The 26,236-nt window shown below is 34.9% G+C and overlaps 2 protein-coding genes across 3 annotated transcripts; one reads left to right on the forward strand and one right to left on the reverse strand.

The window, feature by feature from the left end:
- Nucleotides 1-645: 645 nt before the first annotated feature.
- On the reverse strand, nucleotides 646-6,532 carry LOC113271751 (ankyrin repeat domain-containing protein 50-like). 2 transcript variants are annotated; one of them, XM_026521655.1, is made up of 12 exons: nucleotides 6,413-6,532; nucleotides 6,234-6,329; nucleotides 5,934-6,143; nucleotides 5,308-5,439; nucleotides 4,572-4,711; nucleotides 4,340-4,426; nucleotides 2,991-3,116; nucleotides 2,472-2,624; nucleotides 1,881-1,982; nucleotides 1,342-1,512; nucleotides 1,181-1,260; nucleotides 646-1,072 (listed from the first exon to the last, which is right to left on the reverse strand). In XM_026521655.1, exons 2-12 carry the CDS (start codon nucleotides 6,301-6,303, stop codon nucleotides 1,015-1,017), a joined length of 1,329 nt encoding a protein of 442 aa, XP_026377440.1. In that variant the 5' UTR covers nucleotides 6,304-6,329; nucleotides 6,413-6,532; the 3' UTR covers nucleotides 646-1,014. The 2 variants fall into 2 exon arrangements, with proteins under 2 accessions (XP_026377440.1, XP_026377441.1); XM_026521656.1 differs by having other exon boundaries at nucleotides 655-1,072; nucleotides 1,370-1,512.
- A 13,629-nt stretch (nucleotides 6,533-20,161) lies between these two features.
- LOC113274433 (mediator of RNA polymerase II transcription subunit 21-like) lies at nucleotides 20,162-21,412 on the forward strand. Its single transcript, XM_026523824.1, has 4 exons — nucleotides 20,162-20,371; nucleotides 21,081-21,144; nucleotides 21,194-21,241; nucleotides 21,363-21,412. The coding sequence occupies exons 1-4, from the start codon at nucleotides 20,162-20,164 to the stop codon at nucleotides 21,410-21,412; spliced, it is 372 nt and encodes a 123-aa protein (XP_026379609.1).
- Nucleotides 21,413-26,236: the final 4,824 nt, after the last annotated feature.

Genomic DNA, 26,236 nt, shown 5'->3' on the forward strand with positions numbered 1-26,236 from the left:
CTACTCACCACGTCGTTAGTTTACCGGGGGTGAACATTACCTGCGCCAGTATTTCGCACGATTTTCTACGGCAGACGTTTTTAAAAAATCAAGACGACGAGAATAGCTAAATAAAGAGTTTTGACCGACTCCCTTGGAGACTTGGATTTTAATGAAACGAAATGAAGATTAAAAACTAAAGATAAAGGAAGAAGACGGACATCCAGATCTCTCGATTAAATTTCAGGGTTTTCGCCGAAGTGGTAAGCATCTTCAAGTGCCAAACCTTAATGCTTGGAATATATGTTTGTGAATCTGAACACCTCCTCCCCTTGATTTGGGTGGCAAGGAAAACTAAAACGACAGTATGCCCAGAGTTGCACTATGTTGGGAAATGAGATCAGACATGCATTACTTTGATACTCTCGCTTGATAGTGCATACAGTTAATAAGTGATTCCTAGGAGTTGTCTGGCCTGTGTGATTTGTAGCAAATCTGGCGCCCAGAGTGGCACCGGCAGACACTAATTGGCTTTACTTGGTTCTCCAAGGTTGGGATGATAACAATTAACAACAACATAGCTTCCCAACCTTAAAAAGTTTTTTATCTGGCAAGCTCCACAAAATAGAGCCCGATTCGACAATTTACAGAACAATCAAACTTTGCAAAGCGACATTTAATAATAATAATAATAATAATAATAATCAAGGATAACCAAATATAACCAGTAGTAACAAGAAAATAAGAAGCACCAGAAAAGAGGTTCACTACTCCTTGGTAAGTGGCACTAACCTAGAAGTACACAGAAGTGACTTCTCGGAAGTCAAAAGATAACCAATCCATCAGTACATCTTCTGGCTAGATGATGATTTGGGGTTAGTTTGATCAAAATAACACCTCCAGTAATAACATACCTCAAATGGACAAACTACTATATAATTCAGTCACCAACAAATGACTTTAGCATACTTCATTTGCAGAATCAATTCGCAGGTGAGTACATCTTTTCGTCATTTTGATTCTTTCATATCCGCATTACTCAGCATTATCTTCTTCCACTTTGAGAGAGTTCAATTTATTTTCGATAGCTTTCCTGTGAAGAGACAAAACAATATTAGTATAAAGAAACAAACTAGATCCTTAAAGCTGAAAAATATTGCATCAGGGTTCTCAATGTTGGAAGTGAAAGTATCAACTTAACCTGTATGCATCTTTGAGCTCTTTGTTTCTCGGATCAAGCGTCAAACCCTTCTTAAAGGCATCTGCTGCCTCACCGTACATCTGTGACAATAAATGCAGCAAAAAGTTGAAAAGAGATGTAGTTTACTGGAGAGAGTAAGAAAATGAAGAGAAGATACGTACTTTAAGTACATTGAATGTGACACCCAACCTATAGTGTGCCTTAGGCCATTCAGGCCTTTCAGAAATGCATTTCATAGCACAGTCCTGTGCCATGATTCCTTCACCTAGACGCGCATAACAGGCGCTCAGGTTGGATAGTACTGCTGGATCTTTTGGGGAAATCTCCAAAGCCTATTTCCATTACAACAAAGACAAAATCAACATAAGAGGAGGAAATGTGTTGATGATGTCAACTCAGTTTATCAAAAGTATTCCTGATAATGTGCTAATACAATCATAATGGTACATTGGCGGATATTACTTCCGATAGGTCCATGCAGTACCAGAAAACCAAATATGTTCAGATGTCAAAACCAACCAAAAGAACTAGTTTAAGTTTTCATTGTAAAATTTGAGACCATAAAAAGACCAAAGAAAAGCTGGGGTTCTAATCTCCAGGAGAACTTAAATGCTATATAGAGTTCAGTTCAGTAACCATTATGGATATCTAAGGATCACTACACTCGCAATCGTACAGAACTCCATCGATTGAAACATACCTCTGCATAGCAATGTGCTGCCATATGATACTGCTCTCCCTGGAAGGCATCCCTTCCTTTTGACTTGGCCTGATGAAATTTCTCCATCTCATGGGCTTTCCTCTGCCAATAATTTTCCAAATTCGTAGATAAAATCAGATCAAAATTACCAATGGCACATTCGAAGTTCTAAATTAGTGGTGAATGCATACAAGAATAATTCTCTTCAGACAAGTCCGCCTATCTAGTAACAGCCACAGCCTGAGAAATTGGCTAGCCTGTGTGCATGATGTTTTAAAAAATTCTCTTGTGAGAGACAACAAAGAATCCTGGAACTACAATGTTTCATTTTCAACTTCAAAGTATATGTAGCCATCTCAAAGACCGTGAATGGCATTCCAATATTGGGCGAACAAGCCAAAAACTCGACGGCATGCTCCACAGGTGATTAACTAATTGAGAAAATAACACCATAGCATGTGGTCATCACTAATTGAGAAAATAACTAATTGTAAAAAGGAGCCAGAAGACCAATTTGCACGTTACGGTGAACGTAAAGACAAGAAGCCAAGTCCAACAAAACATCGGGCAAGAATGATATAAACTCCATACCTGCATTTTGTTTGCATCAGAATATAAATGACACAATAGTCCGGCAATGCTCCAATCAGGATATGTTGGAATGCGAGAAGTCACAGGAAAAAGAACCCCAACACTTTGATAATTGCAGAGAACAGCGGCCATTTCTAATGCTGTCAGCCCTGCCTGTGATGGAAAACAGAAACAAAATTAGATAAGAAACTGAATGCCACACCACATGACATTTTAATACTGAATATACAGGTTATTCGAAGTTCTGATGCAATAAGGTTTAATGCAGTTGGGAAATCTTAGGAGGTTTTTTCTTTCTACGGTAGGCGTGAAATAGACTATGTACATAAACTATCAAAAGTATTAAAAAATGACTAGTCTGGGCCAAGAAATGACGCCCAGACTAGTCTTTATTTGGGAACACAATTTGCAAGGAACTTTTATGGACCTGCATGATGATCTGTGTGCAGATAACATACTCTCACATGATATCAAAATTTGGACAAAAATGGAGCAAGAAGCAAGTTAATAAATCCATACATTCATCTTATAGTTTGGATCTGCACCAGCTTCAAGTAAGCGCTTGACAACATCTGTGCGTCCAGCCCTTGCTGCAGCTATCAGGGGTGTACTTCCACATGACACAGCATTTGGGTCAGCGCCTGCCTATATATATATATATGCAAATTGGAGGACGTTATAAACATGCTCCAAGATAGAAATGCTATGAAAGTTTACATTACATCTTCCATGAAATTAAAAGGATGTAAATTTACAGAAGCATGTGGTTTCGCAAATGCCAAGTGATAAGGTGAGCGTTTTTGAAACCTCCAGAAATACCACTCCCATTTTTATAGTAAGTAAGTATTATGTACTGTAGCATCCATAAAAATTAGGAGGCTCCATACCAATCTTTTGGTTTTTGTTCAGAATTTCAATATTAATTCTGAAAGCTTGAACAATGAGAAAGTATAGAATAAGAGGGAAAAAAGACCAAGCATTAAAGAATCCTAGAAATATAAAAAGAATGGGGCAAATTTAGTTGCGATGAACAATGTAAATCAGTTTATTTATACCTGGAGGACTTTACAGAAAATATCAAGCAATAAGAAAAGCAAAAAACAAAAAAAAACTACTGGCTGACCGTAGCTGGTCTTGTTACTAGCTCATAACAAGAACTATGAGTAACACTTAGGGTGGAACTAACAGCTATATTCACAAAAAGCAGACAGGTTTCTGACTCGGCACAGGGTCAACCAGAGAAAGACTGTAATCAGTTCACCACATTCAGTTGGAACAACATTTGGATGACTATAACTGAATCCAAATGAACCAGATAGACAAGGATTTATACAAGGTCAAATAAGAAAAGCACAACTTATGACAGGTCCATATAGTTAAAAAAGAATAAGCAGTGAAGACTTATTGATAGAGAAACAAGAATTATCTGAAACAAAAGATAAAAAAAGTTTAACTAACAAGCCACTTCAGAAAAGATTTTTGGAGAATTGGAATACTTTTTCTTCATCTTTGTGGTCAATATATTTATTGGTCAAATTTAAAATTTATGATCACGGGTGTACCCCAAAAACAATATAAAAAAACAAATGCTATGAAGTAAACCCTGTTAGACGACAGTCAAAGAAGAAAAAAGTGAAATTCTTATCAAGTTTTGAATGACTTTCTAGTCAGATCCTTCCTCCGTTTCGGATATGAAGTCTCATCCGAAGCTTTAGACAAAGGTGCTGTATATATATATATATTTTACACTTACAGTATTTGCCTTTTCTGGTTTATGAAGGAACATATAGTTAAAACTTTCAAAACATGCCTTAGTCTGATTAAACAAAAGAAGGTTGTTCCACTAGAAGGTTTAGTAGTTTTGTTACCTGTAGTAAAAGTTCCACAGATTCCCATGACTTGGCATAAATTGCCAAAATGAGCGGCCTAAACAGCTCCGGACTGGCAACATTAGGCTGCAACGTAAAAGAAAATCAATAAATAAATCCGGTTTGACAACAATTGAAAAAGCTGACATTCTATGGACATGTTAGATTTTCTTCTTTATTGACACCTTACAGACGAACAACTACTCAATACCAGCAGAAGAACCCAACTTACATTTGCACCGTGATCCAACAACATCTTAACAGCATTTTGATGACCCAAACGAGCAGCCATCTCAAGTGCAGTGCCAACCCTATTTGCAACATCTAGCTGTATACCCTTAGAGAGTAACGAGGCTATTATCTTTGTATCACCTGCACATGGTATCTCATAGGAATCACATGCCAATTATTTGCTCAAATAAATCAAAAAATTACTAGAAGGATGTTAAAGAACATCTTATTGCCATTCTAACTTTAGAACCAGAAGTCTAGGCTCTAGACAGAGTATCTTCCCATGTCTGATGAAGCATCGGAAGGCATTATAATATTTTTACGTTAACTTGAACATCTAAATCACTGTATAAAAAAAGACTAGGATATTTCTAGACGGCCAAATCAAGATGGCTCGTTACTAGGCCAACCATCCAGCCAGGCAAAAAGGTCATTTTCAACTATCGCATCCTTCTGGTTGACAATGAAATAACTGGTCTGACTGATCCTACAAATTTGCCAAGGCTATGCATCCTTAACAGGTAATCTGATCCTAGCATGTAGCTAGGTCTACTAGTAAATTATAGATCACATACTAGCACTAGTTACCTAATTTATGCAATGACAGGCATCCTAAAACTATTATTAGGTGTAATGTGTATAACAAAGTTTTAAGGTGGGTCGACATGTTTGGACTTTAAAGCAGCAAAGAAAGGTATCTAACGAAAGACTAAAAGTACCATCTAGAGAGCGAGTACCTGACTTTGTAGCAATTTGTAAAGGAGTGTAATTAATATCATCATACGCATCAGCATTGGCACCCTTTTCAAGAAGATATCTAACTGTGTCCAAATGCCCCTTTTCAATTGCCCGACACAAGGGTGTGTAACCTGTAAAATAGATACAACAAAGGGACATATCTATTTAGTATTTACAGTAGCAATTATGAACAGTACAAATGAAGATGCATCCTCGTCAGTGGCAAGACATACTAGGTCTTAAAGATACTTTGAACCACTACCCATCTCTACAGTAAGCATAAGAAAACAAAGTATTTATTTCGATTTACAGCAATCGTATTCACATTGACCACTTTTTGTGGAATCCCTCAATAGTAGAGCTTCAGTTTCCCCAAGAGTAATAACTAATAACTAACAAAAATTTTGTAAGTTAGGAAATTTCAACTGTAAGTTACAGGATCCGAGTTAGACAGAACCAATTAACTAAATAAAAGTACAATTCAGGACATAGATTTGGTGATGTCTAATCCTACTTCCACTTTAAAGTAGCATGCATCAGGAATGATCAATCAAAGCCAACCCTAAAAGGAGACAAAATCTCTTAGTATTTTAATTTGTTAATAAACAGATATATATATACATACCCTTTCCATCTACGGAATCCACATCAACCTTCAAAGTCTCAAGCAAGTACTTGCAAACGTTCAAACTTCCTCCTTCAGCAGCAAAATGAAGACATCCTCTTCCTCCTTCATTGAAAAGCTTTGCTAATCCTTTTCCTCCAACATCTACAAGCTTTCCAATTGCTTTTCCTACTTCAATTCCTTGAGCTTCAGCATGTTTCAAAGCCAACCCTAAAAAAACAACCACACAAAAATTTAATAAAATAGAACGAAGAAAAATAAAATAAAAAGAGGCAAGGAGACATCTAGAGTTTTTCTTACTCTTGAAGCGACCGAGATTTCCAGTGTAAGCAGTCTTAAACAACTCAGAACGGAAAATCCCCTGATCCATAGCTTGTAAAAACTTGGGTTATTGAACTGTAAATGAAATGGAAAAATCAAAACAAAACCAGGATTTAAAACTAAGAGGAAGAGGAAAAGCTTTCCGCAACAACACGAACCTTCAGAGCTCTGGATTTTAGGTTTTTAGGGTTTCACTGAGAGCGGAGACGACGAGATGGGGAAAAGTAGTGTTTCTACTCTAGCTGCTTTTTATGATCTTTTTGAAGCATAGCTGCTTTTTATGATGATTTAATGGATCTTTTGCTTTTCGTTTCTTTGTTTTTTTCTTGGGAACGAAAAAGTGCGCGGGGAAGTGACAATACGACTCAGTGGGTCCCCGAGGGTGACGTTACCTCTGTAAAAAAAAGTTTTTTTCTCGTAATTTTATACTGCCATTTGGCTCCCTATTCTCCTCCCTGCAATCTAAACTCCATCCTAGGGGAATGGTAAACCCCACCCAAACCTGAATGCGGATCTCGATAAGAATGTAAGGCTTAGATTATAGGAAAATGGAGAATAAGCAGCCAAATAGTATTTCCGAATTTTATACCGCAAACGTAGAATTATTGCTTTATTAATCCTTGCGATGGAGATCATGGCTTGTGTTTCGGGATTTCTTTTGATAAAAAATAGGTGTGAAAATAAAATTGTTATTTGTCTTCTTCCTTATTTCTTTTTACAATTATGTTTACTTAATTGTAAAATATTTTGGTGATTTCTTGAATTGTAAAACAAAATATTATCAGAAATAAATAATTAAAATAAATTCAAAACTATTTTGAATTACAAGTTATTTTGCAACTATGGTGAAATATATGCATATAAAAAAAGAAAATGAAATCACCTTTCAAGTTCAGAACTCTAGTTCAGACACTGTCTGAAATCATGTATGTGATCTGATCATGGTTGGACGTACAAGCCCTTCAACGAAGCCTAGCTCGTTGGGCGAGTGAGGGATGTGGTATACACAACAAGGCAGATAAACATAACAATAGAAGACATGCAATAAAGTTACTAGGTTGGTTTCTGGCATCAAACAAATTACAGTTTTCCTCTCATTTTTTGGTTTTACACAAGTTTTATGGGAAATTTAACCAAGGTCCTAAATACAAGCTGTGAAACATATATCAGATATCGTCTTATTAAAAAAAATTGACAACAAAATCAAATACATGATGATATAATATTTGATCGTGTCTGACAAGATCACAGAACAAAAATGGGCTCATAAAGGAAATCTTTAGCTCCTAAAATAATGGAATATCTGACGTCTGATGGATAAAAGATATTCAGATTTGAGAAATTCGCATTAAATTAGTAAGAGGAAGTACCTTAGCTTCACTCTTAATATTACAACCTCGGAGATGACCATACATACTTAAATCTCTCTTGCAATTTGCACCCTCTTGCACTTTTTCTATAGGATAAACATCTTCAAAACGATCTACAAGAACATAAGGATGTGTCGCGCACCATGAACGAGGGAATCAATTAGAGCATCGATATGTCTTCCGCTAGCTTTTATACTTCGCACAATTTGTACTTGTTATAATCATAGAGTGAAAAATAATTTGAGATGGTGATCAATGAAGTCTTAGAAGTATTTGAGAGGATTCTAGCAATGCTAAACATATTTAAAAATAAGTCTTTGAGCATATACTGAAAACTTAAACTGGGAAGGTTGGTACAACGGTTCGTGAACCGTTAAGATTGTTCACGAGTCAGGAAGCATCGGTTCGTGAACTGGGTTCGCCAACCCTATAATACTACTGAACTCAGTTGACCACGGTTCGTGAACCGGGTTCGTCAACTATTGGCCTATAATACCAACTTTCAAAATTCAGTTCACAACGGTTCGTGAACTGTACCCATTTGAACTTATGGTTTGCGAACTGGATTTCCAACCCTCTTGTATTTCTGAAACTCAGATATTTATGGTTTCCAAACTAGTTTGCCAACCTACCATGAGAAGAAATATCAGGTAGTCCAATATGTCTCTCTTATGATGTTTGAAACATTCCCCCGTAATGCGTGGACAATTTTCAATTGGTTCATAAATTAATTCACGCAATAGAACTAATATTGTTAAGGACCGTTAAACATCTTTTGTTAAAATCATATTTCGAGATTTATAACAAGACAAGCTTGACTCGAAACTTCTTCTTTGTATATCTACTAGAAGTCATACGACACTGTCTCTAAAAATGATAGAATGGTAAGATAGTGAGTAAAATAGAATGGTTCCGTCTTCACATACCTGATAGATAAGTTTTCCAAATGTGTTCGCCGATCTTCAGTCTTTAAGGGTGGTGTTTAATACTCAATTACCAAATTCTAATCTAATCCGAGACCTGACTTAGTAGACTAGAAATCAAAATATAGTTTTGATCATCTAACATTGACAACAAGCTTGAGATAGCAAAACTTGTGAGTTGAGTAAAATAGAATGGTTCAGTCTTCACATACCTGATATAATTTTGTCTAATACTCAACTACCAAATTTTGAACCTAAAGAACATATAATTCCTCAAAGGCAAAATATTTTATTTTAATCGTCAAAAAAGTGAGAGAGATAAATAATAATACCACATCAATCCTTGAAATTCACATCAAGTTTCAACGTCGCAACTAAGTATTTGCAAACGTTTAATCTTCCCTCCTGCAGCAGTAGCATGAAGAAGAGATTCACCATCTCCTTCATCTACAAGCTTTCGAATCGCTTTTCCTATTTCAATCCCTTCAGCTTTAGCATGATCCAAAGCCAACCCTAATATAAAACCAAACAAAAAATAAAGGTAATAAATAAATAAACAAATGAATATAGATATACACTTTTTTTGTTCCTCACTCTTGAAGCGATTGAGTTTCCCAGTATAAGCAGCATCAAACAACTCAAAGTGAAGCATTATCGGTGAATATCCTTGACCATCCATATCTTGTCAAATCAAATCAAAATGATACGGGGAGACACAGTACTGAAACTAAAGAAGGGAGAGTTTTCAGAGTAAAATGAACAGAGAGCTCTCGATTTTAGAACTCATACGGGTTTTCTTTTTGGTATGTTTTGGAGATCAAAGATGGGGTTGGGAGGAGTGTGGTATTACATGGTATTTTTGTTTCTTTTTTGGGGAATAAAAAATGACGTGCGAAAATGACATTACGACATAGCAGTTGACGACTATTTAACCGTCCTAAAAGTGGGCCCAATGTAATCCATGCGAAGATAAAGCCGAGATTTAAATCTAACACTCACTCTACCTTTTCACCCGAAATCATTATTAAAATTTCCGAATATGTATAAAATTAGTAGCGAGGGAATGTGAAATATTCAAGAAGTAAAAGGGGTTGTAACAAGAATGTAAAAAAAGAAAAAGTTTCATACGTTCCAGGAGGTCCCAGGTTTGAGCTCCCAATGACGTAATATTGCAGAAATTAACATGGAAGGTAGAGTTGGCTTGCCCCTTTCTGAAACAATCTCAGTCCCTCCATCCACTTCGGCTCCCTTGGCTAGGTTACCGATGAGGCTCGCTGGTAGGATAGCACAATAACCTGTTTAATTAATGTAGTAGTATGTCGTTGGAGCTTAGCTCGTTAGGCTTCCAACTAGTTAATGCAATACTCTTTATCCAATAAAAAAACTTTAAAAGGAAAAGTGATATTTTACATTTTTAGGAGCGACCCTAAAAGAATGGGGCGACTTTTTTATTCCCAATCCATAGACACGGTTATGAGATGTCCAAATTTTCGGAGATTACCTAATTTCCCTTTTATAATAGGCAGATAGTGTAGGGGTATTAGATACCGATTATTAAAGTATAAAACTCGAAATTGAATTTGGGGCCGTTAGAAATCGGCAATTAGGTGAAATTCATAAACAACTTCATAAACTACCGATTTTTCTGAGCCAAATTCGAAATCTTTTCCAACTTATTAATTATACGTTCGGTGAATTTCGTATACTACCGATTATTATAGTTCCCAAATTAGAGATTTAGCAAAAAAATAATTAGGAGACTTAAATTTCTCTTGCAATTTGCACCTTTTTGCACTTTTTTTTGTAGACAAGTGCAGAAGGATGTCTCGCTCGCCATGACTTGGAATGAATTGGAGCATCGATATGTCTTCCGCCAGCTGTTATACTTCATAATTCGTACATGTTATAATCGTAGAGTGAAAAAGGAACTGAGATGGTTATAAGATAGGATTATGAATTACAGCTAGAGAATTTGTATTATTAATAAAAAAAACTTACAAGACCCTATGGGTAAAATATTGTTTCTCCTTGATATATTTCAATATGGAAATGATCCAGGAGACGCTCTTTCGCTTTATTCAATTTAATTTTATTTCATCTTTGAACTCGTCAAGATGTGTAAGAACACCCATAATCTTTGGAAAGTCGTATGCTCGTAAAAGGTTAAGAAACTCAAATGTTTCTTGAAATCGACAAAAACAGTTTCAATCAAAATAAACCCCACAAATTTATATATACAATATATAAGAATATGGTTATCTAATCTAACTAATATAAAGAAAATAGGTATTTTGGTTGGTCACAAAATGAAAAAATAGCTTGGTCCACATATTACTAATATGACCTTCAATATCAACTACCACTTCACATATATTCTAGGGTAAAACGTACATTTAATCAATATTTAGATATTCAACTTTACATATATACATATTCACATAAATGTCATTGTTTTAAAAATATATCAAAAAAAAATTAAAACTTGATATTTTCAAAATTTACACTAGATTTTGAAAACCTAACATATTTGAAAAGCTCTTTGCTAAGTAAAGAATCTAATTAACCCACAGCTTCAAACCCCTAACATTGAAAAGTAAAAACTACTCAAATTTGCAACATTACTACAAAAACAAAAACGCGGAAAAGTATCTACATAATCAACTTCATTTACAGAAGTCAAATCCTTTTAAATCATCCATTCAAAGAATAATATCGCACTATTATGGTCGGAAGCAATTTTAATATATACTTGCCGAGACCAGAAGTACTAATCATAAAAGTGACGCTTGATCAGGTCGTCGGCATCATAAACCACATATGTGCAGTACATAATTGAGGCAAAACCAACATAAATCATGAAGAATATGCTCCTTAAGGAAAGAAAATTACAGATAAAAACAGACGACGTCCAACTAAGAACATTAACAACCCATCTTAAGAATACCAAAATATGGTGCAAAAAATGTACAAGCGACTGATTTCAAAGAATGAAAAAATATTAATAACATGAAAACATATTACATTAACTGCATCTGATGACAATTCATGACTACCTCGTAGACCATGTAATACTGGATTTTGTATAGCAATAAATAAGATTAGAAAACCAAAATGTAAGTGTAATCACCCAACTGAGTAGTAGGACTCCAGCTAAACATGAAGGCGAATTCTCGAGTAATGACTCAACCAACTACTTGCAAGTTTAGAAACAACTAAATAAAAAACCTTTAATTTGTATTGTATTATCCAAAAATAAGAATAATGAAAAATCAAAATTTTGAGCATTCTAGCCAGTAGTAAAAACTCTCCAATCCACCCCTTTATTTATGAAGCTCAGATATCTATGGTTTGCGAACTGGTTCGCCAACCTACCCCTGAGCATAAATATCAAATAATTCAATATTTCTCTCGTATGATGTTTGAAACATTCTCGCGTAATGAGTGGGAAATTTTCAATTGATCCACAAATTAATTCACACAATAAATTTTTTATAACTAATATTGTTAAAGATCGTTGAACATCTTTGCTTAAAATCATATTTCGAAATTTTTAACAACATATGCTTGACTTGAAACTTCTTTATTGTAAATCTACTAGAAGTCATATGACATCGTCTCTAAAAAAGATATAATAGTAAGATAGTGAGTAAAAAAAATGGTTCAAACTTCACATACCTGATACAAAAGTTCATCAAATGTCTTCCTTGATGTTCAGTATTCAAGGGTGATGTCTGATACTCAACTACCAAGTTATAACCTAGTCCTAGAATTAGATATAGTTTTGATCATCTAACATTGACAACAAGCTTGAGATAGAAAATCTTGTGAGTTCAACCGAGCAATGCTCTAGCACGAAGTTATTTAGCGCAAACACGGCCATTGATTTTCTTAGTGGATGGCCACCTTTGGAGATGATTGAGATTCTTTGAGATATACCATTCAACACTTTTTGCTTGAATCTTTCTAAACCACTAGTATTAGCTTTCTTTCAAAGTGACTTGGATCTTGAAGTTGAAGGTTAAAAGCGAGAACTACTAGACTTAGTCTTACTCACCACAAACTCCAAAAATAACAAACTTATTGTAACTTGTAACCAATCTAAACTTCATTATATTCCTAACAAGTAATGTTATGAATGAGTTGCGACTATTTCGTTCTTTTTAAGACGTTTCTCGACTCTGACCAAAATTTTGCAAGTAGTTTATTGACGTTGTTGTTGCTATGATAAAACAACCGAGTAATACCTCTTTCAAATCACTCTTGCACCGTAAGGGTTGTGATACATATTTATTCTTGCTCGGAATCATACTTGTAGAAAACAAAGGATGATCATACACTTGTTTTCTCTCTTTTTTTTAAAAAAAAGTATATAAGATCGGTTCACTTACAGGTGTTGTCTTTACATGCGATTTCTCCAAAATATCCATCTGTAAGGCCTCACATTTTTTTTACAAGTGTAAGAGATGATCGACAATTACGGATCACTCATCTCTATGATATAGCAATATACTGATCAATATACTAATATAATTGCACATTCAAACAATCTAGATATCAATCATAAATCTAGATATGATGAAGACAAATGATAAGATAATTAAAACTTCAAATAAACTTGTGAACCAAATAAGCTTGATGTTTAGAACCTTGGGTTCATCCTTAATCAACAAAATATTTGCTACCCATGATACAAAGAAAGAAGAAAAAATATCACGGTTCTCCCCTAAATGGGTAAACCTTGAAATATTGGTGTAGAACCTCGCTTCTCCTCTATCTTTTGATGATAAAACCTAATACAAATGTGTCTTGTGAAGTCTTATATGTCACCTTAAATATCCCTCACAACCCTAGGGTTTGGGATTACTTCAAAACCAAGTTTTCTAACTTTTTAATTTATTTTTGCAACTTCCTTTATCTAAGATTGGACTCAAAATCCATATAAATTGTTTTGGTCATAACTTCTTCATACAGACTCGGAATGACCTTATTCTCTGTTGCATTGGCTTTGCATTTTCATTCTCTACAACATAAAGTTACATAATTTTGAATTTCTTTGGATTCAACTTTGACTCCAGTCCATCTTCACTTCTATGTCCATGTTGGCATTCTTTGGCTCATTTTGGATGATTCTACCTAACTAAAACAAATAAAATAAAACAAGAATAACACTAGGTAATATGAAAGAGTTATACAAAATACTGGGATGGAAGTGATAACTCAAATATAGTAAATTATGCATTTATTAAGATTTTTTAGTTATGTTACGTTATTTTTCATTTAGTTATATGCCTTCATGGCAACTGGTATCTTTATATATAACAAATCCAAATTATCAAATGTTGTTTTTTCCTTTATTTAATATATCAAGAATAATGTAGTATTTTAATTAGTTAAGATAATTTAAAAGTTATAATGAGTAAATCTTATAAAATAACCAAAACGAATAAATTTTCTTCAGATGCATGAAAAACGCCCATAACATTATTTTATTTTAGCATAAAAGAACAAGAAAAAAGCAAGTATTGATTATTTAACACAAGAAAAAATAAATGAAAACATACTTGAGTTCCGATAAGTTTGTTATTTTAAATATATATAAGATAAAAAAAGAAAAATAAATAATAATACTTGAACCTTGATAAAAAAAAATATTTAAGTATAAATCTTCTTTGATTTATAGTTGCTTTGAAATGTAATCCAGTGGCTTTTATGTTTTGTTTTCGTAAAGGAATGCTGAAACCATTGTTTTCATATGTGGAGCTTTAAGTCAACGAGTTAACCTACAAACTTTTGGGTATGTGTTAGCGGTATTTTGTTGCTTATGTTTGTATTATCTCAGCATTTAGTAGTCACTTGTTTTAAATGTATATTTGTTTACCTTTAAAAGTTTACAGCTTGTTATTTGAACTTACCCTTTGTGTTAGTTGCATTTTGGTCTAGGAATCACTAGAATTGGGGGATTTTCCATATGCAAATTAGTGTTATTGTGTATTTAGATAGGATTTTATGTTTACCCTGCGCTCCTTTAAAGAGTGTACACAAAACAAATCAATAATATTTGTTTGTTATATATAATCTTTATCATTTTGTTGAGTCAATACATCTTATTCAAATACGATGATAATTCAAAAAATATCATATCTAATCATAACCATAAATAAAGTGTTTTCTTAGGAAAAAAGTCCTTAATAACTTTTTTTTATATGGGGTTATATATGATACCAAAAAATAAAATAAAAATAATCCATCCAATATGATTAGAAATAGAAGGTATTAAAATTAGGTAAACTAATTAATATTATTTTAAACTTATGTATTTGTTTTTTTAAGCCACATTTTTATTTAAAAAGTCCAGGTTTGAAAAGAGTAATAAGTTAAATTTGGTATTAGAATCCCAACCAGCTTCTTGCAAACCTTTTTGTTCCTTTTGGTGGCATAATAATAATATTTTAAAATTTAAAATTATAATAAATTTACATTATAGAAACATTATTCTTAGGTTTATTCAGTTGTTTCTCAAGTAATTCAAATGCACTACTTACTATCTTAATGTACAATCGGGAGTTATTTGCACAGAGCATGTGCCACATTGCAGGCTCAACCTTGTCCATAGTTGGCATAAACGTTTACAAAGCCCACTGCCTTCTCACATTTTCCTCTAGGGGATAATAAATTCCATTGCAAGTTGGACTTTTAATCAAGTGAAGGCAGAGTGATATAGTATTCTTCAACAACATAAAATGTGGATAGAATACAGAAAAGCTGCTGAAACAGTGCAACGTCGGATGTCAGATATTGCAAAATCTTTGGACGAGGCCACCCAACACGAGACTAAATTTATGAGGTTGACAGATAGGTTTGTCGTATTAGGCGGTGCCTTCATGCTACGCATAAATCCGATGTTGAGTTATCTATTTGGTGGAGCTATAATATAGGTTATGACCGGTTTTACTCCTAATATAGGTTATAAACAAAGGTTGTTTGGACAATAAGGAAATTCCAAAACCAAAAATATTCTCAAGATATGCATTAAAGTACCTAATTTCGGTTTTCCTATTTCCAATTAATGTCAAACAATATTTCCTAAGTCTGTCATAGAAAATTTTTATTATTAGTTTAGCACATTAAATAATAATCCTTTTCCAGAGTATACGCTTTAATTACTAGTAATTAAAACATATAAAATCAAAAATCATAATTAAATATATTTCAATATTTCGGATTTGGATCATCTTGAGCATCAAGGAATATATTCGAACAATTAATAATAAGAGTCATGCACATATTAAAATAGTGTCGACTTCTAGAAGTTTCTTATCTTCGCAAACCCTGATTCCAAATTCACACACAACATAGAGAAATATGTGAATATTGGAAACTCGGTTTTCCTCTTGGGACCGGTTATACCATGACTCCAAAACTAAGTTAGGGTCGGTTATTCCATGCTTCCCAAAACTAGTTAGGACCGGTTATATCATGTCACTGGATATAGGTTATAAATGGTTGTATCTTGCTTCCCAAATCTGGTTAGGATCAGTTATAACTTGTCACACAGTATAGGCTATGACCGATTCCACCTTGATTATAAACATAAGTTAAGATCGGTTCTACCTTATCATCTTGCATTGGCCATCCAAATATTATTCAGTGAAAACCGTACCAACACACTTATGGTTTCCATTTGTATTATGAAACAAGTTCATACATATACTTCCTTAAACCAATGTAATAATACATAGTTTTCTAGTATGAAATTACACCTATATTCTACACATAATCAAATAACTATATACATAGACTATGTTGATGTCATATTTACGTAGTTCGCAAGATAAACGTTATACTTCGTAGTTCAATATAAATATTTGATAGTTTGATCATTATGTTATTATGACCAAGTCTAATCACTGGAATGTTATAAATATAACTTTGCATGTTATTTTCAATATAAAAGCGACTTGGAAGATACGTTAGGAATGGAAACAAGTCAAGTCAGTATTACTAACCTCAAGTGGAGGGATGATGTCTTCGTTGTAGTCGTTAGTTCTTCACATTATTCAGGTCTTCAGAGTAATAGTTGTAAGTCTCAACATTCTTATACTTTCTATTCTAACCTAAACGAATTTGACTCTAGTAATTAATCAAGCGACTACAAATGAGTTTTGATACTAAAATATGACAATCAAACTTGACATATACAAACGCTTGGTGGGTTCAACCGATCTATACTCTAACAGATACTTTCTCATACAAAGCGTGCTTCAATAGAAAAATAAATATTTATGATTTTTTGAAAGTGTTTTTGAAGATTCTTATATATGTATGCGTTTACATGTCACATGGAGATTTATGACTCTAAAACTTATGTGAGAATAGATGAACGTTGTTAGAGTATTCCTCGGTCGAACTCACAAGTGTTGCTATCTCAAGCTTGTTGTCAAATTTAGTTTCCAGAACTATATCTTGATTTTTTGTCTATAATTAGTTAATGAAAACGCGTGACAGTGCTCTAACAGTTAGGTCTCGGACTAGGATATAAATGTTGTTGAGAAACAGTGGATCACGGCAGTCATCGTTGCGTTCTACTGTTTGAAGGCGAAGATAAACCGAAGATTTTTGAAAATTAAACCAACAAAAGGTAATTGAAGACTGAACCACCTATATCTCAGGTTATATTCACTTTTCTATCATTTGAGACGATGTCGCATAACTAAATAGACTAGTATGCATATATAAGAATTTCGAGCCGAGAACTAATTATCGAGTTAGCGGATTTCTCGAAGAACTTGGTGTTAGAGCACTGCTCGGTCGAACTCGCAAGCGTTGCTATCTCAAGCTTGTTTGTCAAATTTAGTTGTCAAAACCATATGTCTTGATTTCTAGTCTACTTATAGCTAAGTCTCGGACTAGGACAGTTAAGTGTAGTTGAGCTCCAGACTCCACGACGATCGTCTTACGAAGACGAAGAACTACTCAAGGAACCAGTGGAACTTCATCCGACTAAAAGGTATGTGGAGACTTGAACTTATCGATCACTCAAAAGTCTATTTACTCTATCTCCTACTCTTGAGACAAAAGTCATATAAGTATATAGTTTTCAATTATACACATTTGCTATTTCGAGCCCGTGTTTATCTTGCCTATCTATTTCTCGAAATATGTGTTGGTAAGCTTTCGCTTTAACCAAATTCATCTTTACTCGTGACGAATGTCATGATGGCATTTCAATATCTTGAAAATCGCTTTGATGAAAAATAGTTTGTGAATAACAACTATATAACATCCTCTAAGAATGTTTCAATGATTGAAATGAAGAGTTAAGATTATGTAACCATCTTTGGATATAAGCATATATAGTATGTTCGCACATTAGTGTATAAATCCATAAACCGGGAACCAAGTGTATGCATATTGTGTATACGGAATTGGTGAAGGAGACAGGTTACAAACTGGCGGAAGTTCACGTCCGTGAATATCTGCTGAGTTTGGAGTTTACAAACTCTTAAACCAGTCACCTAAAGTATGCGTACCCGTACGCATACTGACGGAAATTTTCTACGCAAAATTTTCTGCTGAGTTTGGAAACCAAAACAAACTCAAATCTGGTTGCTTAAGTACGCATACTTGAGCAGGTTATTTTCTCAAATTGGTAGTTCATGAACTTAAACAAATAAATTATAAGGAATGCAATCTTTGGAAACCGTGGATATATTGTTCATGAATTGATTCAAATGAATCAAACCAATTTTGTTTCGATTGTGTCTATTTATAAAGACCTAAGCAATTGAACAACTCTCCAACTAGTTATTTTGAAGTCATTTGAAGTAGTTGTGATAAAGATGAATACGGTTGATATGAAAGTGCTCATATGGCTAACCATTGGTTAACTATTGTTGAACCAACCAAATGTACACGTTTAGGTACGGTTACCCAAACCTAAATGAAATACATTTCATTTGTGTATGACAATATAAAATTTTATCTAACGATTGAATTATATTAGCTTGAATCTAATCAGGTTTTCATCTAACAATGAATATTGAATGCTTTTTTACTAAGCTAACATTGATTGCAAACCATGATTTGAAAACTACATAAAGGAGAACTCTAACAATTGGGAAACCTAATCCCCACACTTTCTGTGTGATACTAGTTGTGTTAAGCTAGAGTCGATTCTCCTTTAACCTTAGGTTTCTTCTCGAGACCCTGTAGGTTAATGACTTGAAGACTACATTGGGATTGTGAAGCCAGACCGAACTACTTATCTTGTAGTTTAGTGATCTGATTTTTCCGATTCTATCATAAGAGTACAATCGTAAGATTCGCTTGAGATTATATCTCCGATAGGCAAGATAAAAGAAGTCACAAACATCTTCGTCTCATCGTTTGTGATTTCGCAATATCTTGTTTCGTTGGTCGACTAAGATTATTGTGAGGTGATTGATAATTCTAGGATGTTCTTCGGGAATATAAGTCCGGGTTATCGATTGGCTCTTGTTCACCTTGAATTTATCAAAAGACGGAACAAACTCGTAGGTTTATCTGTGGGAGACAGATTTATCTACTATCGCAGACTTTTCTGTGTGATATAGATTTGTTTATTAAATTCTTCGATTTTGGGTCGTAGCAACTCTTGGTTGTGGGTGAGATCAGCTAAGTGAATCAAGTGCGTAGAATCCTGCTGAGATCAGAGACGTAAGGAGCGCAACTGTACCTTGAATCATTGTGAGATTGATTGGGGTTCAACTACAGTCCAGACCGAAGTTAGTTTGTATTACGCTAGAGTCTATAGCGGCTTAATACAGTGTGGTGTTCAATCTAGACTAGGTCCCGGGATTTTTCTATATTTGCGGTTTCCTCGTTAACAAAACTTCTGGTGTTTGTGTTATTTCTTTTCCGCATTATATTTTGTTATACATTGTTATGCGTTGTATCGATCAATTGTGAAATCCAAACTTTGGTTGTTGATTGGAAATTAATTGATCCTTGGATATTGGTCTTTGGTACCATTCAAGTTTATATCTCTTATATTCAATCGGGCTCGCAGATTTCTATTTGCTGATTGCAGATTGAATTAGAGATTGAGATATTTAACTCCTTGATATATCTTTCTTGAGATTGAGTCTAAATGTCTAGTTGATTCTCTTGAAAATATATCGGAGTTGGGCAGGATTCTACTATCACGAAAAGTTGGGTCATGTCGATTTTGAGATGTTGGACTTACTGTTTTTTTGTGGCCATGACTATATGTCTTAGTCCTTCATATTGGAGGATGTATAACGGGGTAGAGCTGAATTTCTAGTTGCCATGGTATTCCTAATTGCTAACCTCGGTAGGATTTAAATGCTTGATCAACTTCAGAAGTGGTTAAGAATTACAAAAACGAGTGAATAGTTGGAACAACCCTACTTCCCTTTCCTGAACCAGTTAGCTGAATTAGGTGATTACGAAACTATCAATTTTATTTCAATTGTTTGTGCACTTTACAATTCTAAACCAGTTGTGGGTTTAACGAACCAATATTGAGTCCAATGTTGTTGGCGTATGTTCATATATTTTGTTCTTCTTATGTATTTATTAATCATTTTCAGGATTTTGGTGACAATTTGTTAGGATGGATATCATATCACAGCTACAAGAACAAGCGAATACTATTGCATCCCTAGCTTTCAATACTTTTGGAACACTTCAAAGAGATGCGCCACCAGTGAGTCTTTCCCCAAATTATCCAGAGCCACCTGCTAACACTACTGCGGAAACCCCAGCTGATATTGCAGAACAACCCAAGCTCATGAGTGCTGCTCTGGTTAAGGCTGCAAAGCAGGTACAGTAAAGCAAAAAAAAAAAGACATCGAATCCCATTTTCTGAACGCAGGAACCCTTATGAATACACATGCATTTGTTACACTGATGATTGAGTTATTGTTTCGGTTATAATTGAATTACTTCTCGAGATACATCGAGTTACACTGACAATAATATTTGACTAGAAAAACGTCTTTCATGTCTGTTCCCGTGGAATATGGATTGCCTTCAAATTTTGTCATTCTTGAACTCAAGTAAACTGATAAGTATCACATTTGAAAAGGGAAAATTTGATGCATATTGGTAGAAATAAGAATTTGTAGAATATTTGACGAGCGGGGGCATCACTAGAAATTGTTTATATCTTTTTAGTAAGACCTCCTAGGTGAGATTGTCAATCAGAAGTGTTCCAATCTCATCATTTGTGCACTTGACCTAACATCCGGTCTTGTATAGAATACTATCAGCACTCGCTTACTTTCCAAGGAGTAATCATCCAGAAACATGGTCGACGTGTATAGTCCATAGACCTTGTCTTTTCAACCTGTGAAAAAAAGCTGCTACTATATTTACAAAGTTTCAAATATCAATTCTGAGATATGTAGTTCTTTCTTTTCTTTTGCGAACTTACTGTTTTGATGTCTGAATTCGTCATTTTATGTTGATGTTTAAGCTGATAATGCATATTTTCTTACTATGTTTACCATACTGCCGGTTATCTTCTGCAGTTTGACGTATTGGTTTCGGCCCTTCCAGTGTCAGAAGGAGATGAGGAAGCTCAATTACACATGAATATTGGGTATTCCCTACATAGTTTCTTCTCTGACCCTCTTTCCCAAACTTGAAATCCAGGCAGAAAATGAACTCCAAAATCAGCTAGAGGCTGCAGGTAATTTGTAAAGTTTATGGGCAGTTTGTACATTTTATTCTCCACAATTTTCCGCTATTATGTTTCTAAACTCACCTTCTGTGATGTAAATTGATGTCGATAACCACATTTGTGATTGCAGAAACAGAATTGAGGCAGGTCCAAGGATTGTTTAACGAGACAACTGTTTGAACTTGAAAAAACCTGAATGAAGAGCAGCGAGATCGCAGAGATTGAAAGCATGATTCAAATGGAAAATGAGTAAGGCATGAGCAGCACTGCCTCTTATCCTCTAATCAATCAATGGTCCATCTTCCATGGAAAAGCAAAATTTGTCTCTTTTAGGCCTTGTGCATTTTGGTATAAGATTCTCCCATTAAATGACATACAATTAGTCTCAACCACCAAAGACCAAACACACTTGGTACTAACAAATGACAAGAACAAGCTGCAACTAGGCCACTTATGATCTTAGCTGCTGCAACTATTATTAAGTCGCTATTACTTCATCTGAAATTCATTGCTCTCGACATCATCTATGGTAGACTTGAGGCCAAAATACGATACTGGATGCACAACACCATTAATTAAGACATTTCACAGTTGCATTTACTACACATTCTGCACAGTCGTACCATCCTAGGCTTGTAAAATACCAACACCCATAAAGACTCGAAAGAAAATAAACAAGCCACGGAACGTGACAATGAGTTGAAGTTATAAGTCTCAGGGAGGATAGCAGTCTGTCACCAAGACGTTAAGCCGCCACTCAGTCCCAAAAGGTTTCTTTTTTAAATATCATTACCTATGTCCTAGTTTCCTCTGAAGAAGTTAAAGAATTAGCACCTAACTCATCAAATACAGTAAAACTGAAAAAGTGCTGTGCTCTTTGTGTTGCCAATCCAAGTAAGAATTGGAACTTGGCGAGATTTGGTCTTTGCAAAAATCGAATGCTACCAGAAGAATACAAGGAAATGTGTAATGGTTTACAAGCAAAAGGCAAAACGAGAATCAAAAACAAATCCCAAACATATGATAGTAAATTTAGTGCAACTCCTAAACGCAACTGAAAGAGCTACAGACAATATTTAAAAGAACAAGTACACAGATTTGTCACCTGCTATAGGAAAACTGGATCTTTATGATAACTGATTCGTTTAGTGGATCAATTTATGTTTTGAAATTAAAAGCTTTTGTAAATAAAAGTTTTGCTCCACCTACCTTCATTAATCAATCCATTTATTGTAAAATAAACAAGGTAGATAAACCAACTCTAAACATCTGTATTCAATCTTCATTCATCCATTCTTCTTCTTCTTCTTCTTCTTTTCCCTACAGCTCTCATATTCTGCAGTTCCCTTCATCTTCAACAAATCAAGATGTCTTCTTCATTAGTTCCTTGTTGTACGTTAACGAAGCTCTACCACTCAACTATATTCCCCCTTCAACAGTGAGCAGTATATCACCTAGTTCATACACTCATTCTCTTTACGTTGCTGATGATTTCCAGAGTGCTAAAGAGGAAACCTTCAAAACTGTCCCTCATCTAGAACCATATTTCAAACCTCTGGATAAGTACCCTCCTAGTATTCGTCATACCATGAAGGTTGCTTTAGATTTGGAATTCGTTCGTCTCGTTGATACGTTTTCTCAAGCTGAGGATCCTGTGACTTTTCATAGAGGTGTAAAAGATTTTGATTCTCAACTGACGACTTTGGAAGACATGGGTTACGATGTTAAGAAGCTCCGGAAAAAGTTTGATGAGCTTCGGTGTGTTGCTGTGGATGGAGCAGATAATAGAGAAAAGAAAGAGGAACTAGAAGTGAAGATGAGAGTTTTGCAAGTTCAAGCACATGTCAATGAGGATATGATGACCGAGTTGAGAGAAGAGATGATGCAGTTAGAAGCTAATTCAAAGACCCAAGAGAAAGAAACTCATGCTCTTGAGTCCAAGCTCAGGGAGTGCACCTCAAAAGAAGAAGACAACTTGGTGTCTTTTAAAACAGCTGCAACAAAACCTTACTGGTAATAGTAGTATCAGAAGTAGAATAGGAACTTAATCTATGTTGTAAGCACTTCATTTCCTTCAATGAAATTTTAGTTAGTTTTTCTTTTCTGTAATTTTTCTTTCTTTTCTGGAAAAGTTTGACGAGCTTAGGTGTATTGCAGTAGATGAAGCGGATAATCGAGAAAAGGATGAGGAATTACAAGCAAAAATGAGAGAGTTACAAGTTAAAGCACGTATCACTGAGAAAAGGATGACCGACCAATATACGAAAAGTGACGATGCTGTTGGAAGCTTCCGGGCTGAATTGGGGCCTTGAAATAGTAATTGGGACTCCTAGCTACAGGACAAAAAAGGTCATGAAATGGTAAGTGGGAGTTATCCCTTATCCCATTTTTTTAGAAATGGGTAAACTATTCCTGGATTATTAGTGTTAATTGAGTGTTGATTAGTTGTTAATTAATTTGGGTAGATTAAAATCAGATTTAAGGATAAAAATTTGATAAAAGAAAAATTGTGTTTTTGTCTTGTGAAGAAAAAGAAGTTGAGTTTTGGATAAGAAGCTATGAACAATGGTGCAAATGAAGATGTCATTGCTCAAAATGAAGGAACCAACACTCAAAATGAGGAACCCCAACCTCTAAACAATCAGGTAAATTTCCTATACTCTTCAAATCGCATGAATGGTGCTCCAAATGGTCGATTCATGGTCACTATGCAACAACTCAGTGTGAGGGTCGTTAGGTCGTGAGTATAATTAACTAACGACCCTGTAGAGTCGTCAATGAATTGGCACCAAAATAAACGACTCCATTGTTCAGTTATGAAAAATCGTCAATGAGGTTCTTAAAAGACGAGGACTCCATCTTTTAGGTCATATAGAGTCTTTAACTCTATATATTTAGAACCGAACGACTAAAAAACTTTTTACTCTTTGTAGCTATCACTCCAAGTGTCGTCAGTTAAGCATTACTATATACGGACGACCCTTTCATATTAAATGAGAGTCGTTTTTTATACATCTCTAATATTGACGACTCAAACTGTTTTTTTTTATTAGAGAAGAATAAATAGATATTTCACCCTCATTTTTAGAAGCCCAATATATTTTTGGGCTTGGATATAAAATATGTCATGGCCCCCAATTAGTTTCCATGACCCCCAATTCAGCCTTGATTCAAAGACCCAAGAGAAAGAAACTCAAAATCTTGAGTTCAAGCTCAAGAAGTGCACTTCAAAAGAAGAAGAGAACTTGGTAGTATTAGTAACATGACTGGTCAATGGTGATCTTTTTACTTTACTAGGAGTAGTAGAAGTAGAATAGGAACTTATAATCTCTGTTGTAAGCACTTCATTTTCTTCAACGAAATTTAGTTTTTTTACTTTTCTTCCTGTATTTTCTTTCTCAATGTTCGTGGTAAAACCTAAATGTTATACCTGGACAGGGTACTAACATGCCCCATGATCCATTGTGAAATCCAAACTTTTATCCACTTCACTTTGATGATCTATATGCTGGTTGTATCGTCAAGATTTTGGATTGGATTCTATAATTCTGCATGTTAGATTATAGATTCCTCCCATAGCTGTGTTGTGACATAATGATCAGAAATTTGTTTCCCGCATTGGCATTGGAATCTTTGTCTAGCTAGCTTATGGTCTTGAACAATACACAGTGAGATGCATGTAGCTGACAAACCAACCATACGGATGTGCTCCTTCGTGGTCTCAACTCTCAACTAGCCTAACTGTTCTTGCAACAATACTGTTTGTACCCTAATACATTTACACCAAAAAATGGGCTTACATAGGCCTAAAATGCTCTTCTTAGCTAAGCATGCTTCATTGGGCTAAGCATTCTTCCTTTATAAGCCTAGTATAGCTAACTAGGCCTCACAAACACCTTACATAGGAGCCCATGTGCATAGGTTCAAATCAAGCAAGAAAAAAGACCCATCACCAATGCCACATCAGCGAGCCACATCAACACTGAGTGCGAGCCACATCAGCATTGAGTGCCACATCAACAATAATCGCCAACCAATATGTGACACGTCAGCATGACATATCAGTATCAGCAACCGACCAGTAACTAACACGTCAGCACTGGACTTCCATGTCAACTTGACACGTCACCACATGAACGCCACGTCAGGCTAAAAGAATATCCAAACTCTAAGTAACATTTTTATTTTTATACTATAAGTGACCACAAAATGATTATTGTTCTGGAATCAATTTAGTTTAGCTTAACCTTATTGTAAAACATATTTATGAAATTTTATCAGCCATATATAACCCCTTCAGTAACATATTTCTCCACCTTGTTTGCTAGGTGCTGATTTCATTTATATGCTTCATTTTTAGAGCAACTAAATCAGCGGAGTCGTGGAAGGCTCGAGCCTCTAATCATAGGAAGAAACGGGCACAAAAAGTAAAATTGCAAAACACCAAAACAAAGAGAAAATTACCTGTTAAAGAATAAAGGATCTAACCTTTTATTGCCCATGCCGGCGCCAGGTCACACTAATAAGGCCATAAAAAATCAAAGAACTGTTATATGGGTTACGAAGAAAACACAGACACATTTTTAGTTGAGTCTCAAATTCCCCTAGAGGTTAATGATGGCCAAAAAAAACAAACATCAATACGCACAGGAGCTGCTGGGAATTTTGTAGTGCATCTCTGGCATCCACAAATGTACATTGCTAGGTCGAGAACAATCATTCGGAAGGAAACAAAAATATATGATCTGGTAGGGTAAAATAAGAATAAAGTACGTAACACGGATATTTAACATTAGGTAAAATAATTTGAGTCTGTAAGTGCAGTGGGAGTAAGTAATTGAACTGCCGTACATATATGTCGAATTTGCGCCAATGTATACATATGCCTATGAATATTGAAAAACCCTTCTTGTAATAGAGATAAGATGTCACCTCGGTATGGCGCCAGGAACTTGAGCTTCGCATCTCTTGCATCATTGGTCACCTTCCTTACCAACTACTTTC

Source organism: Papaver somniferum, chromosome 4, assembly GCF_003573695.1.
Source record: "Papaver somniferum cultivar HN1 chromosome 4, ASM357369v1, whole genome shotgun sequence".
NCBI classification, from domain to species: Eukaryota; Viridiplantae; Streptophyta; class Magnoliopsida; order Ranunculales; family Papaveraceae; genus Papaver; species Papaver somniferum.

What these genes read in the sequence shown, in the direction of transcription:
- LOC113274433 (XM_026523824.1), top strand. Translation starts at nt 20,162, where the DNA reads ATGGATATCATATCACAGCTACAAGAACAAGCGAATACTATTGCATCC. An exon ending in GGAAGCTCAATTACACATGA is followed by an intron (nt 21,145 to 21,193) that starts ATATTGGGTATT and finishes TCTTTCCCAAAC; the next exon opens with TTGAAATCCAGGCAGAAAAT. An exon ending in AAATCAGCTAGAGGCTGCAG is followed by an intron (nt 21,242 to 21,362) that starts GTAATTTGTAAA and finishes TTGTGATTGCAG; the next exon opens with AAACAGAATTGAGGCAGGTC.
- LOC113271751 (XM_026521655.1), bottom strand. Translation starts at nt 6,303, where the DNA reads ATGGATCAGGGGATTTTCCGTTCTGAGTTGTTTAAGACTGCTTACACT. An exon ending in CAGCACATTGCTATGCAGAG is followed by an intron (nt 1,513 to 1,880) that starts GTATGTTTCAAT and finishes TAATGGAAATAG; the next exon opens with GCTTTGGAGATTTCCCCAAA. An exon ending in TCACATTCAATGTACTTAAA is followed by an intron (nt 1,261 to 1,341) that starts GTACGTATCTTC and finishes TTATTGTCACAG; the next exon opens with ATGTACGGTGAGGCAGCAGA.